At 50.7% G+C, this 12,355-nt stretch overlaps 1 protein-coding gene across 12 annotated transcripts in view; it reads right to left on the bottom strand.

Moving 5' to 3' along the window:
- Positions 1–12,355, bottom strand: part of FAM178B (family with sequence similarity 178 member B) — a 102,573-nt gene that overhangs the window by 40,959 nt on the left and 49,259 nt on the right. For all 12 annotated transcript variants that reach the window (XM_085018700.1, XM_085018702.1, XM_085018701.1 and 9 more), the window contains one exon: positions 2,034–2,148. In XM_085018700.1, the coding sequence (XP_084874826.1) occupies positions 2,034–2,148 (115 nt within the window). The remainder of the gene's footprint in view (positions 1–2,033; positions 2,149–12,355) is intronic.

Raw genomic sequence — 12,355 nt, 5'->3', positions numbered from 1 at the left:
ATCAGGGACAGGAAGCCTTCAAATCCTGGTGGAAGGCGGAAGTGAGGGAGGTGTGTGGGGGGCTCTCCACAGAGCAAACAGGGAGCTTACAAACCTCCAGGGCCACCTCTCAATTTCCAAGTGGGTGACTGGGTACTCTTTGTTATAAGTGGCTCTTCTGAATCTCACAGCCCCCTGCCCCCCGACATGTCCCATATGTGCACTTATTTTCCCAAGTATAATTTTTTTCCCAACTCCTCCTAGAAGGTGGCCTGATTGAAGATCTGTGTTAGAGAAGAGGCTCAGAGGTTTACTACACCAGTTATGAACTCCAAGGTGAGGGAGAGGGGCAGGAGCACAGCAGGCTGGCACATGTGTCGGGTATTTATAGCACAGTGAGTGTGGTTTGGTCTGGTTTGGTTTGGCAGACAATTACTAAACACAGTCGTGGAACAGGTTCTTAAGAAAGCTTCAGCCTTCCCCCAGAGGGACATCCGCCCACCACAGTGGGCCCCAGGGACTGTTGGCAGGATGGTGGGGGCTCCCACGGGACAGCTTGTCCAGGGTCTAAGCTCTCGGTCGTACTGCAAACCAACTTCTCAAAGAAACCTCAAGAAAGAACAAGCTTATGATACCGACATCTCGACAGCCAGATCTAGTCACCATCCACCCAGCAAGTCATCGATGTATTGTATTGTACTGGATCGGTTATTCCTAGAGGGAAGGGAGGAATTAGCATCCCTGCCCACCCCACCCCCCGGCCCAGTGCACAGAGAGGGCACCCCCAAGACAAGATGGAGCCCTGTGGAAATTACGTGTAAAATTGTGCTTCGCTGGCCATGAGCTGGTATTAGGTAAGGTGCCGGGAGGGGCTTGGAGACACACCAAAGAGATTGAGACATGTCTTGGAAGAGGAGGTGCAGTGAGGGTTCTGAGTCAGGATGGGGCAGGAACCAGTGTCAGCCAAAGCAGCCAGACTCATCCAAGCCTGGTTCCTCCCACCCATTGAGGCTGCCAGCAGGGTGGTTGCTAGGCTGATCATTCACAGTGTGATGCTCAGGTCCCTGTGTGCAATGGGCCTTTGATCCCTTTGGACTCTGTGCTGCACGGTTTGGGCTAGAGGCCGAGTTTGGTAACTTTGTTTTTTAAACTTAAAAAAAAAAAAAAAAAAACCACAGGAGTTCCCAGTGTGGCACAGTGAGTTAGGAATCCGACTACAAAGGCTCAGATCGCTGTGGAGGCACGGGTTCGACCCCCAGCCCAGCACTGCCGCCACTGCACACGTCATAGCTGTGGCTCAGGTTCAGTCTCTGGCTTGGGAACTTCCATGTGCTGTAGGTGCAGCCAAAAAAAAGTATAATTTTATTTAAATCATCAGAGGAAATCTTTCCTTTAACTTGAAAAATGCCCATGGATTCACACATTACAGTTAACCCTGACTAATACCCAACAGTCCACTTATACAAGGAGTTTTTCCAAGAGTAAGTACTATAGCACAACACGACTGGCAGTGAACCACAGGGCTGGAGGAACCTTGGATACCGAGGACCAACTATAAGTAAAACTCAAAGTTTCAACTGCATGGAGGCTTGGTGTTCCTAACCCCGTAGTGGGGTACCAGGGCTGGTTTATATCAGCTTGCACCAGCTCACAAGAGGCAACTGATACATTTTCAATAATTTTGTGAACCAGTTTATTAAAATTTATATTATATAAACTTACCACTAAACATATTGTATTAAAAGAGTCAATATTAAAAAAAAAATGTTCCTGGTGCTGAGGCTGGATGCCACCGACAAGAATGCAAATGGAACGCTATGATGAACTGCCCATTGTATTACATTCATTAAATAGGAAATACTGGAAATTAGTGTTTCATAGCATGAATATATGTTTAGAAGACTCTCTCTTTAGGGAAAATATTTTGGTTTTTTTTTTACATTTTTCCTGAAACTGGTACTGTGCACATTTAATGTACACATGTGCGTGGATGTGAACTGAGTTCAGTGGCCGCAGAGCGCGTGAGGGAGGACGGGGACCGGGGAGGTACTCACCTCCCACTGTGCTGGAAGGGCCCCAGGGGGTGCAGTGCTGGGCTTCGGGCTCCCAGGCTGTGGAATGCGGCCGTGACCTCTTGCAGCGAGGGGCACCACAAGTACGTGTCCTCATCTGTCAGACCAAAGAAGGGCGGTGGGTTAGGGCAGGCAGAGCAGGACAGGCCACGCTGTGCCCACAGGCAGGGCTGGGCATGATGGCTCCTGGCCTTCGGGGACCAACCTGAATCCTCTGGCACCACAGATGTTTTCTGGACAGGGAAGCCACCAGTGGTGTGCTCACATTCGCCGGTGCTCTGGGCACCTGGACCTTCATTCTCCCACCTTCAAGCTATGGCCACCCAGGGAGGATGATGCTCTGACCATCTCCATCAGGCAGTGGTCAGGGCGCTGAGCTGCCCTGAGCTGAGCCAGATGCCCAAACTGGAGGCCTCAAAACCGCAAGACTCAGGAGACAGCAGTCTCCACAGCCCCAGGCTCTCCGCCACTCAGGGCGGAGGCCAGCCCTGCACCTAGTGCCGACTCAGCGCCCCTGCCGCCACGTCTGGGTGTTCCCAGGTCCACCAGCCCTGCAGCCCAGGAGGTGTCATCTTGCCAAGCTCCAGCCGCAAGGAGCTCTCTCCTGATGAGTTTAACAAGACACGAATGATAATCTGACCATATGGACAAAAGGGAAAAACCTTATGCACTGACAGCCTTTTCTACTGTCAGACTTACTTAAGGATATTTTCCAAACCAGAGCCGGATGCACCCCTGCATCACACCCCACATGCTCTTCTGTACGGTGGCATCCCTACCCCAGCAGAAGCAGAGCCCACCCTCTGCTCTCTCATTCCTCCACATATTATTTGATTTACCTGCATCTAGTCTTCCTCTCCCCATTAGAATGTAAATTCCATGAGGACAGGGCGAGTCTGCGCTGCTCACTCCTGCACACCCAGCCCCAGAGTGGCCGGTGTGTGGAGGGAGCCGGATAAATGGATGGATGTATGGATGCACCAATGGGGAACATCCTACACAAAGTGACCAAGTCAAGCATGACTAAGAGAGAAACTGGAAACAAGACACAAGACAAGCTGGCAGTGTCTGGAACACAGATGATGGATCTGACTGTGGGGACTGTGGGCATCAAGAACGTGGAGACAGGGCCAGGAGCACAGGAGCAGCTCAGGCTTGACGCTTTGCCCTTCTCGGGGGTTAGCCTTCCCTCCTAAGGGCCCACCTTGACGGATCCCACTGTGTGTGGGAACTGTGCCTGGTGCCAAAGACAAAAAGTTGACCCAGGAGCACCCTTGACCTCAGGGAGCTCACAGTCTAGGAGGGAGAGCAGCCAGACAGATAAACAAATACAACAGAGCTGTTCCTGCAAAAACCGCAGTAAGTGAAGGGTGTGGAGCCTGCTGGGGCGGGGGGTAACTGGGGGCTGCTGGTAGGAGGGCAGCTGGCACAGGTACCAGGAAAGGAAGCACACACCCAGCAAAGGGACAGAAATGAGGAAGGCAGAGAGGCATGGAAGATCCTGGCATGTTCAAAGCAAGAAAGAAGGTGTCCTAAAAGCACTGAGATGTCTCAGCAACAGTGTGACACACAGCCAGCAGAGAGAGGGTCTCTGAGCCCTGTCCAGGGAGGTTCTCGAGGCAGCATCGAGTGTCTTTCTCTCTGGAAAGGAATACAGGCCAAGGCTCACCCAACAAGTAATTAGACTCTTGAAGGAGGAAAAACTTTCTTGTTTTGTTTTTTTCCTCTCGGGCAACTTAACAAGTCAAAGAACTGTAATGATACCCTTGCCTCCTTCACAAAGGAGAGCTGGAAGAATGAAGTCTGCAAAAGCAAAAGGAGAGAGGGCTGTTTACCCAAGCTCTGGGGGCCTGTGTGGGCGGTGCTGAACTTGCTACACTGGGGTGAGGGTAGGGGCGGGGGAGACAGTGTGGTAAGAGAATGGAGGAGGGCGAGGCCCAAGGAGGCCCTGCTGGGCAAAGATGTCCTGCCAGCTGCCTCAGACCCCACTGCCCGGGTAGGCCATGCAGGTGCATCTGCTGCTTGAGAAGCCCTTGAGAGCAGCAGTGTGGACCCCACCAGCAAAGGCCTGGAGCCCAGCCTCGGCACCTCCCAGCTCCCACTGGTGATGGTTCCACATCCCCACTCGACCCAGGCTGATGTGTCAGGAGCAGTTTCAGAGAAAGGGGCCTGTGATGTCTTGGGATAAAATCAGTCCGCATCGACAGCCCAGTAAGCTGGTTAAGTGACGACCAGCACCCGAGAGCCTGTAATTAATGCAGCCTGTAAGTAGGCCATGTGCTCAGCTTTTCCTGGGCACTGTTTGTCCCGAAAGAGGGTTTTCTAGAGAGCTGACACAGAAGAGTCTTCCTAACTCAGTCTCTACGCCCACGGCACAGTCATCTGAGGTGACTCCCTGGGGGAGCAGCAGGGCCCTGGGCCATTTCAAATGCCAGCAGCAACGGCCCTGCTCATCTGCGCTCTGCTTGGAGGCTGAATCTGAATGTTCTCCTGGGATAGAACTGCAGCTTCAGGAGAAGGCAGGGGAAGAAAAGCATCAGGCCTGAAATAAAAGTGACTTTTCCATCTGTGCCTGGGAAGAAGCTTTACTTCACGTAACCCACTGTTCTCCGGGCACCTTGTGCAGAGAATATGGGAAAACCACACGCATCCCAAGAGCCCCCCCGGGTGCTCAGGGCAGCCCCAGCAGTGAGCTCAGCCCCCCTCCCCTCACTCTCCCTGTTTCCTGGGCCTTAGGGGTGAGAGATCTGCAGGCATCAGTTCTAGTTCGCCCCCTCCCTGCCCCCAAATCAAGTCACCAATGAGCATCCCGAGTGCTACACTGGGAGGGCCAAGTACCCTCTGACTGGGTCCTGATTCTCTGAGGCCCCACAGTTCCCCAGGAGGGGGCATCCCCATCAGCCAGAACGGGGGATCTGGTTCCTGAAGGAGCACAAGCTACCGAGCCAGCACATGGGGTGTGGGGCTCATGACATCTAGAGGAGGCTGAATATCTCGTCATTTCTTATCCTGCCAACTCTGGTCACTTAACTTCCCTTGGCGCTTTCGTATTTGAATTTAAACATTGTCAGTATCGCGGGCTTTAGTCAATCAGCTCTAATATTAGTCATTTTAAACTGTTATTCACTCAACAAATGTTAAGTGGACACCAGGGGACCGAAGTTCTGGTCTGACAGAGCTGATGGTGTGCTGTGGAAACAGACAATGCACACGAAAACTGAATGCACAAAACCACGCCAGGAAGTGTAACCAGCATGGAAGGAAGGGGGTCTGGGTGATGCAGGGAGATGTTACAGACTGAAGGAAGAGCCCTGAAGAGACCTGGGTCCAGCCCGAAGACCCCAGGGTCCTGGAGCTAGTGCCAGGCTCAGGGCTGGGGAACGAGGTCAGAGAGACCTGGGAGGGGACCTGCCCACCCTGCAGACAGGCCAAGACAAAAGGCAAAGGGGACATTATCAGAGGGATCCACACCTGTAGTGGGAAGAAATCCTATTAAGTTCACATTTAAAACACTTGCGCTTCACTGCCCAGCTATAGCGTGAGCACAGGACCTGCTCACCTGCTCACCCACCACAGGGCATGCATGCGGGACCTTGAAGGGCCCCAACGTGGGGGCCCTGACCCTCTCCCTAGCCTCTAGTACCCACTGGTTCCCCCCCAGACCTGCTCTGCCTACATTCCTTTTTTTTTTTTTTTAAACAAGTGGCCACACCTGCAGCATATGGAAGTTCCCGAGCTAGGGGTCGAGCCACAGCCACCGTAGGAGCAATGCTGAGTAGCTATGTTGTGAGCCACACGGGAACTCCTGCCCACATTCTTCCTAAGCTTTTTGTTTCTTCTCTGCTGTGCCTTCCACTCTGCTGGCTCTTCATTTTCCCTCTTCTCTCCGCTCAGAGGACCTGAGCTGAGGTCCTCCCCATGGGGCCCCCCAGCCTCCCTGCCTGCCTTGCTGATGTAATGCAGCCTGTATCCCCTACCACATACACACACACACCAAATCGCATGTATACAAACACCACACCGCTCACACATACAGCACACCACGTGTACTGACATACCCCCCCACATACACCAAACACCATGTATCCACACACTACACCACTCACGTATACTCAGAGGCTCTGTCAGCCCCAGGTTCATTTATCCACGAGGTGAGGGTATGTACAGGGCAGGGGACACTGTCCCCAGGCTACCTCTCCTCTCTCCTTCCCTCTGTAACCCACCCCATTCCCTGGTGTCACCTAACACTGTGGAGTATTCCAGACCCCATGTGTAGGACAGACCAGGGAACCATGGGCATTTTCTAGAATTAGGTGTGGCTGCAAATAAGAAAAAGCCACAAAACAAAAAGCCCACTGGGGCTTAACTAAGCTAGAGTCTTGCTTCTCACTGATGAAAAGGAAGTCTGGAGGTGGGTGGGCCACTCTGCACAGGGACCTGACACATCTGTAGGACCCTGGGTGCAGCCTCCTGCTCTGGGTCCTTTTCAAGACCACCTGGTGGCCTGGGACGTGGCTAGAGGCCCAGCTACTGTGTGTTTCACCTCCAGACAACCACTTCCTCACTGTGCCACTTCAGTGCACACTCTTGGGGTGGCTGTGAGGCCCCCCTCAGCTTGACTCTGGAAGACAGGAGCAAATCACATTCTCAAGTTTCAAAAGTCTCAAACTGATTTAGACTCGACCAAAGAGCGACCAGGTGACAGTCCTGACAGGGCCAGCTGGTTCTCGCTCACTCTGGATGTGTGAACTGGCCATGCTGGGAACGCTCCTCATCTCTGCACTGAAAGGAAACAGAAGACACCGAATGCTGGTGAGGATGTGGAGCAACAGGAAGGCTCAGGCACCGTTGGTGGGAACATGGGATGGTGCAGCCACTCTAGAAGACAGTCGGGCAGTTTCCTACAATATCAACATTCTCTTACCATATTGTCCTGCAACTGTGCTCCTTGGTATTTACCCAGATGAACTTATAAGCTGCACAGGAATGTTTACAGCAGCTTTATGCATAACTGTCAAAAGTTGGGAGCCACCAAAATGTCCTTCAATAGGGGGATGGATAAACAGACTGGAGTACCTCCAGACATGGCATACCACTGAGCAATAAAAAGAAATAAACCATCAAGCGACAAAATGACACGGAGAAACTTCCAATGTATACACTGCCAAGGGAAAAGAAGCCAGTCTGAAAAGGCTACATGATGCCAACTATACGCTCTTCCGGAAGAAGCAAACTATAGCAATGGCAAAAACAATCAGGGGTTACCAGGAGTAGGGAGGAAGGCAGGGAAGGAGGGCAGGAGGGAGAAACAGGAGCACAGAGGATGTTTAGAGTAGTGAAACAATTCTGTAGGATCTAGTAATGATGGACACATGTCATAATTGTACAACCCAGAAACCTTAATGTAAATAGTGGACTTCAGCTAATAACAATGTAACAGTAATGGCTCATCAACCCTAACAAATATACCACACTAAAGCAAGATGTTACTAACAGGAGACATTGTGGGCAAAGGTGGACTCTTTCTGTAAGCCTTAAAACTGCTCTAAAAATTAAATAAAAGGAGTTTCTATCGTGGCACAGTGGAAACAAATCTGACTAGGAACCAAGAGGTTGCGGGTTCAATCCCTGGCCCCCTTCAGGGGTTAAGGATCCGGCATTGCCAAGAGCTGTGGTGTAGGTCTCAGACGCAGCTTGGATTCCAAGGTTCTGTGGCTGTGGTGTAGGCCGGCAGCTGTAGCTCCGATAGGACCCCTAGCCTGGGAACCTCAATATGCTGAAACCGTGGCTCTAAAAAGTAAAAATAAATAAATAAATAAACAAAACAATGAAAACAAAGAACTCAGGAGTTCCCTTGTGGTGCAACAGGTTAAGGATCAGGTGTCACTGCACTGGCTTGGGTCACTGGTGTGGCATGAGTTTGATCCCTGGCCTGGGAATTTCCACATGCTGCAGGCACATCCAAAACAAGCAAAAACGAACCAAAGAACCCTTAAACACACACACACACACACACACAGAGGAAAAGGACTCCACACATAACATCTTTGGCAGGATGCTAGTGTTTGCTTCTGGATCAGGACCCAGCTGAGAACCTAATGCAGTGGTTCTCAGACTCATCTGCACAGTTTGCAATCACTTAGGGAGCAGCTTCAAAAATTACTGCCACCTGTGTCCCACTCCCTGTGACTATGGTTTAATTAGCATGGGTGTGGCTTGGGCTCTGGAATTTTTAAGAATTCCCAAGTGATTCTAATACCAGATAGGCTCAGGAACCACAGAGCTGAGACAGCCATGGCCCTGCCTCAGAGCAGCACCCTGGGACTCTGGCAGATTGTGTGGGTGGGGAGGGGGAGGGAGGAATCAAGGCAGGTAGCCCCCACCACCCATCACACCCAGGGCTCTCAGCCTCCAAGGGGAGGCCAACTGCCTCTGTGGAACCATCAGGGGAGCTTTTATTTTTTTATTTTTAAACAAAGACTTCATTTTTAAATTTTTATTTCTTTATTGTCTTTTTAGGGCCGCACCCATGGCATATGGAGGTTCCCAGGCTAGGGGTCAAATGGAAGCTGTAACAGCTGGTCTACACCACACCACAGCCCAAGGCAACGCTGGATCCTCAACCCACTGAGCAAGGCCAGGGATCAAACTCGTGTCTTCATGGATACTAGTCAGATCTGTTTTCACTGAGCCACATCGGGACTCCTGGGAGCTTTTAAAGTGCTCACATCCAGGCTTCACTGGACCAGTCTCAGAGGGCAGGACCCTGGCCATACTTTGTGAAGCTCAGCCACGCTGAGCTGGGGTAAAGCATGCCTGCCTGTCGCCACCAGGTCAGCGGATAGGCAGCTCCACTGCCAACTGACCACAGGGGATCAGAGGAGCTGGTGGAAAAGATGCCTACATCCGCTGTGGACAACACACACATTCCCCAAACTGTCCCCTTGTTCAACGGGGAAGGTCTGAGTCTTACTGTGGACTCGGCTCACAGAGCTGCCAGGGACTTAAGGGAAAGCTGAAACGAAAACAAGCAAAGACACGGTCCCCAAGCTCTGGGCTCACAGCCTATCAGGAGAGGCAGTATGAATCAAAGAATCTACACGTCAGACATAGATAACCAGAGCCACAAAGAGTGGAAAAGGGAGCGTGACAGTGGAGGGAATGGAGGCTGGGGGAGTGGGGGGGCAGAGGAAGAGGTGAAGACAAGAAGGCAAAAGCCAGGGAGCTGCTGGGAGGAGGGAGAGTGACCCCAAGCAGAGAAATGTGCACAGGCCGAGGCCCTGCAGCAGGACGAGAGGGGAAAGAAGGCCAGTGAGGGTGGAGCACAGATGGCAAGACAGAGAGAAAGCCACGACAAGCCAGACCAGGGCCAGGCCAGGCCAGCCACTCTTCTTCCAGACCATGAAGTTCAGGCTTCCCAGCCCCCTGATTATTTGTAAAACTGGAAAATAATAGTATCTACATGTTGGGTGGTTGTGGTGACTGAATGAGATGGGCAAAGCCCTGGGCTCAGTGCCTGGCACAAGCTCTCTAGAAATGTTAGCTATTATTTTTAATGAAATTACTTTTATCATCACAACAGACAATAACATGTTTCAAAAATGAGGACCAATTATGAAGCTGAATTACTGTTATTGTCGGGCTCCAATTGGAGACTCTGGAGGGGCTGTGCTGGACCAGTGACGGCTCTGGGGAAGCCAGGGTGGGGGGATCTCCCGGGTGGTCCTCAAAGCCTCTTCCTGCCCGTTTAGGTCTACACAGCCTTCTCACAGTACCAGGGTGGGGACTGAGAGTGCAGCTGGGGCAGCCAAGCTGGATCCCAGCCTGTCTCTCTGTGATGTTCAGGAGTGAAGGGCACCCACATGTGAACAGGGTGGGCCCTGGGCTGGCACCTAAGTGCTCCTTGTGCGTCTGTGATTCACAGATAACAGGGCCATGTGGTTTCCTGAGGGGCAGCTGCCCACGGGCTGGGCCTCCACACTGGGGGCTCCAGGAGCTCTGAACGGCTTCCTCGCCACCCAAGCTGGAGACTGCTCTGCTCGCTGTGAGGCAGATCAGGTGTCCAAAGACAGCACAAGAGCAGAAAGTGTCAACCACATCTATGGACAAAGGGATTTGACTGCTTAAAAATCCTGTGAGAAAACAAAAAGAGAAACCAAACCAAACCATCTGAGACCAGGATGAGGAAGAAATGGCCAAAAAGGAACTACAGAAAGAAACACAGACAGTACTTAGAGCATTCATGCTGCTTAGTATCTTCAGTTTATTGAATAAGGTATGATTCGTGAAGAAATACATTTTTGTTTTGATAACAGCCACCATAGCTTCTGGATCCACCAGATGCTTCACAGACATAATTACCCGCCAACACTAAAAACAATCCCCGGTGCACAGTGCTGGCCCCTCAGGTGAGGACTCGTCTGTGTCCTGAGGCTGCTTCGTGGTGCTACAGGGTTTCCCCAAGGGATGACTGCTGGACACCCTGGCCTCACTCCATCCAGTCCCCAGTCATGCGTCCCTGCACTTCCCTAACACACTGCTGCTCAAACTTGCCAATAAGGAGTCTGCCTAGAATGCCAATCAAAGAATGCTTCTGCTGCTCTCCAAACTTTTTTGTTGTTATCTGTCATTTAATTTTTTTTTTTTTTTTTTTTTTGTCTTTTGTTGTTGTTGTTGTTGTTGCTATCTCTTGGGCCGCTCCCGCGGCATATGGAGGTTCCCAGGCTAGGGGTTGAATCGGAGCTGTAGCCACCAGCCTACGCCAGAGCCACAGCAACGCGGGATCCGAGCCGCGTCTGCAACCTACACCACAGCTCACGGCAACGCCGGATCGTTAACCCACTGAGCAAGGGCAGGGACCGAACCCGAGACCTCATGGTTCCTAGTCGGATTCGTTAACCACTGCGCCACGACGGGAACTCCTTTTTTTTTTTTTTTTTTTTTTTTTTTGCTTTTTAGGGTCGCAGCTGAAGCATATGGAGGTTCCCAGGCTAGGGGTCAAATCAGAGCTGAAGCTGCCGGCCTACGCCACAGCCACAGCCACAGCCACAGCCACGAGGGATCTGAGCCATGTCTGCAACCTACACCACAGTTCACGGCAATGCCAGATCCTTAACCCACTGAGCGAGGCCAGGGATCAAACCCGCAACCCCATGCTTCCTAGTCAGATTTGTTAACCACTGAGCCACGATGGGAACTCCAGAAACTCCTTTTTAAAAAAATTATCATTTATTTATTGTTGGAGACCATGGAACAGCTGAACTTTGCAGAAGGCGAATGTCTTGGACTCAGAGTTCTAAAGTACAGAGTCTCCTTCAAAGACAAGATGAAGGACTTATGCATTAACCATGTTATTCTATAAACAGCTGAACTATGTCCTAAGGATACCTCCTTTGATATTACTAAGATTATAATCTCGTTATTGCCTATGCCTGTCCCTGCCCACAAATCTTGTCACCTTCATTAATCCCATCAATAATAATCTCATCATCTTCCTTAATAAAAAGATATGATGGCCTAAAGCCTAGGCTCCTTTGCCTTCCTTCTACCTGTTCTATGAACAGAGTGCCTCTTGGTCCCCCACTTTCTAAATGTAAGAGTCTTGTGCGTTTGGTTATACTGTGCCTCCCTCTTCCAGGATTCTCCGTCTCCCTGCAGCGCTAGACGCAACAGAGTGGCGCCCAATGTGGGGCTGGAAGAGAAGGTCTGCCACTAGTGGAGAAATAAGGAAGGTCTGCCACAAGCAGGAAAAGGTGAAACTGCAGACGACCAGAAAACAGTAGCCTTGCACTCGCAACGGGGAGCCCGCGACTGTGAGTAGGCAAGTAGAAACTTTAAGCCAGGATAACAATGGGGCAGAATCAATCACAAGGAACTAAACATTACATTCAATTGTTTAAATGTAGGTTGAGACAGTCAGGGGCTCTGGTAACAGAGTCCAAGATAGAGGAATTGTTAGAAGCTGTGATCAAATATAAACCTTGTTTTCCAGGCGAGGGTACTGTGGACCTGGAATGTTGGGATCTAATGGGAAAAAATTTAAACCGTACCCATCAGTCTGGGGACTGTCTTTCTGTTTCTACTTTTTCTAAATGGGAAGCTATCGATTTATTTATTTTTAAATTTTTAAAATTATACCTCCAACAAACACATTTATAAGCTATATAACTGTACCATGATACTAATATGTTATGTACATGCTATAATGTATTAAAGAGAGAACTTTAAAAAGATGAGCTACTATGATCTAAGTTTCCACCTTGAGAAACTGAGGCAGGGGGAGGGGAGCGAATTAAACCCAAAAC

This window comes from Sus scrofa, chromosome 3, assembly GCF_054392235.1.
Source record: "Sus scrofa isolate SSC_HxYL_T2T_F1_AM1 chromosome 3, Sscrofa_HxYL_maternal_Yorkshire_Landrace_v2.0, whole genome shotgun sequence".
In the NCBI taxonomy this organism is placed as follows: Eukaryota; Metazoa; Chordata; class Mammalia; order Artiodactyla; family Suidae; genus Sus; species Sus scrofa.
Note: the sequence above shows the minus strand (reverse complement) of the source record. Positions and strands in the feature narration are given on the sequence as shown.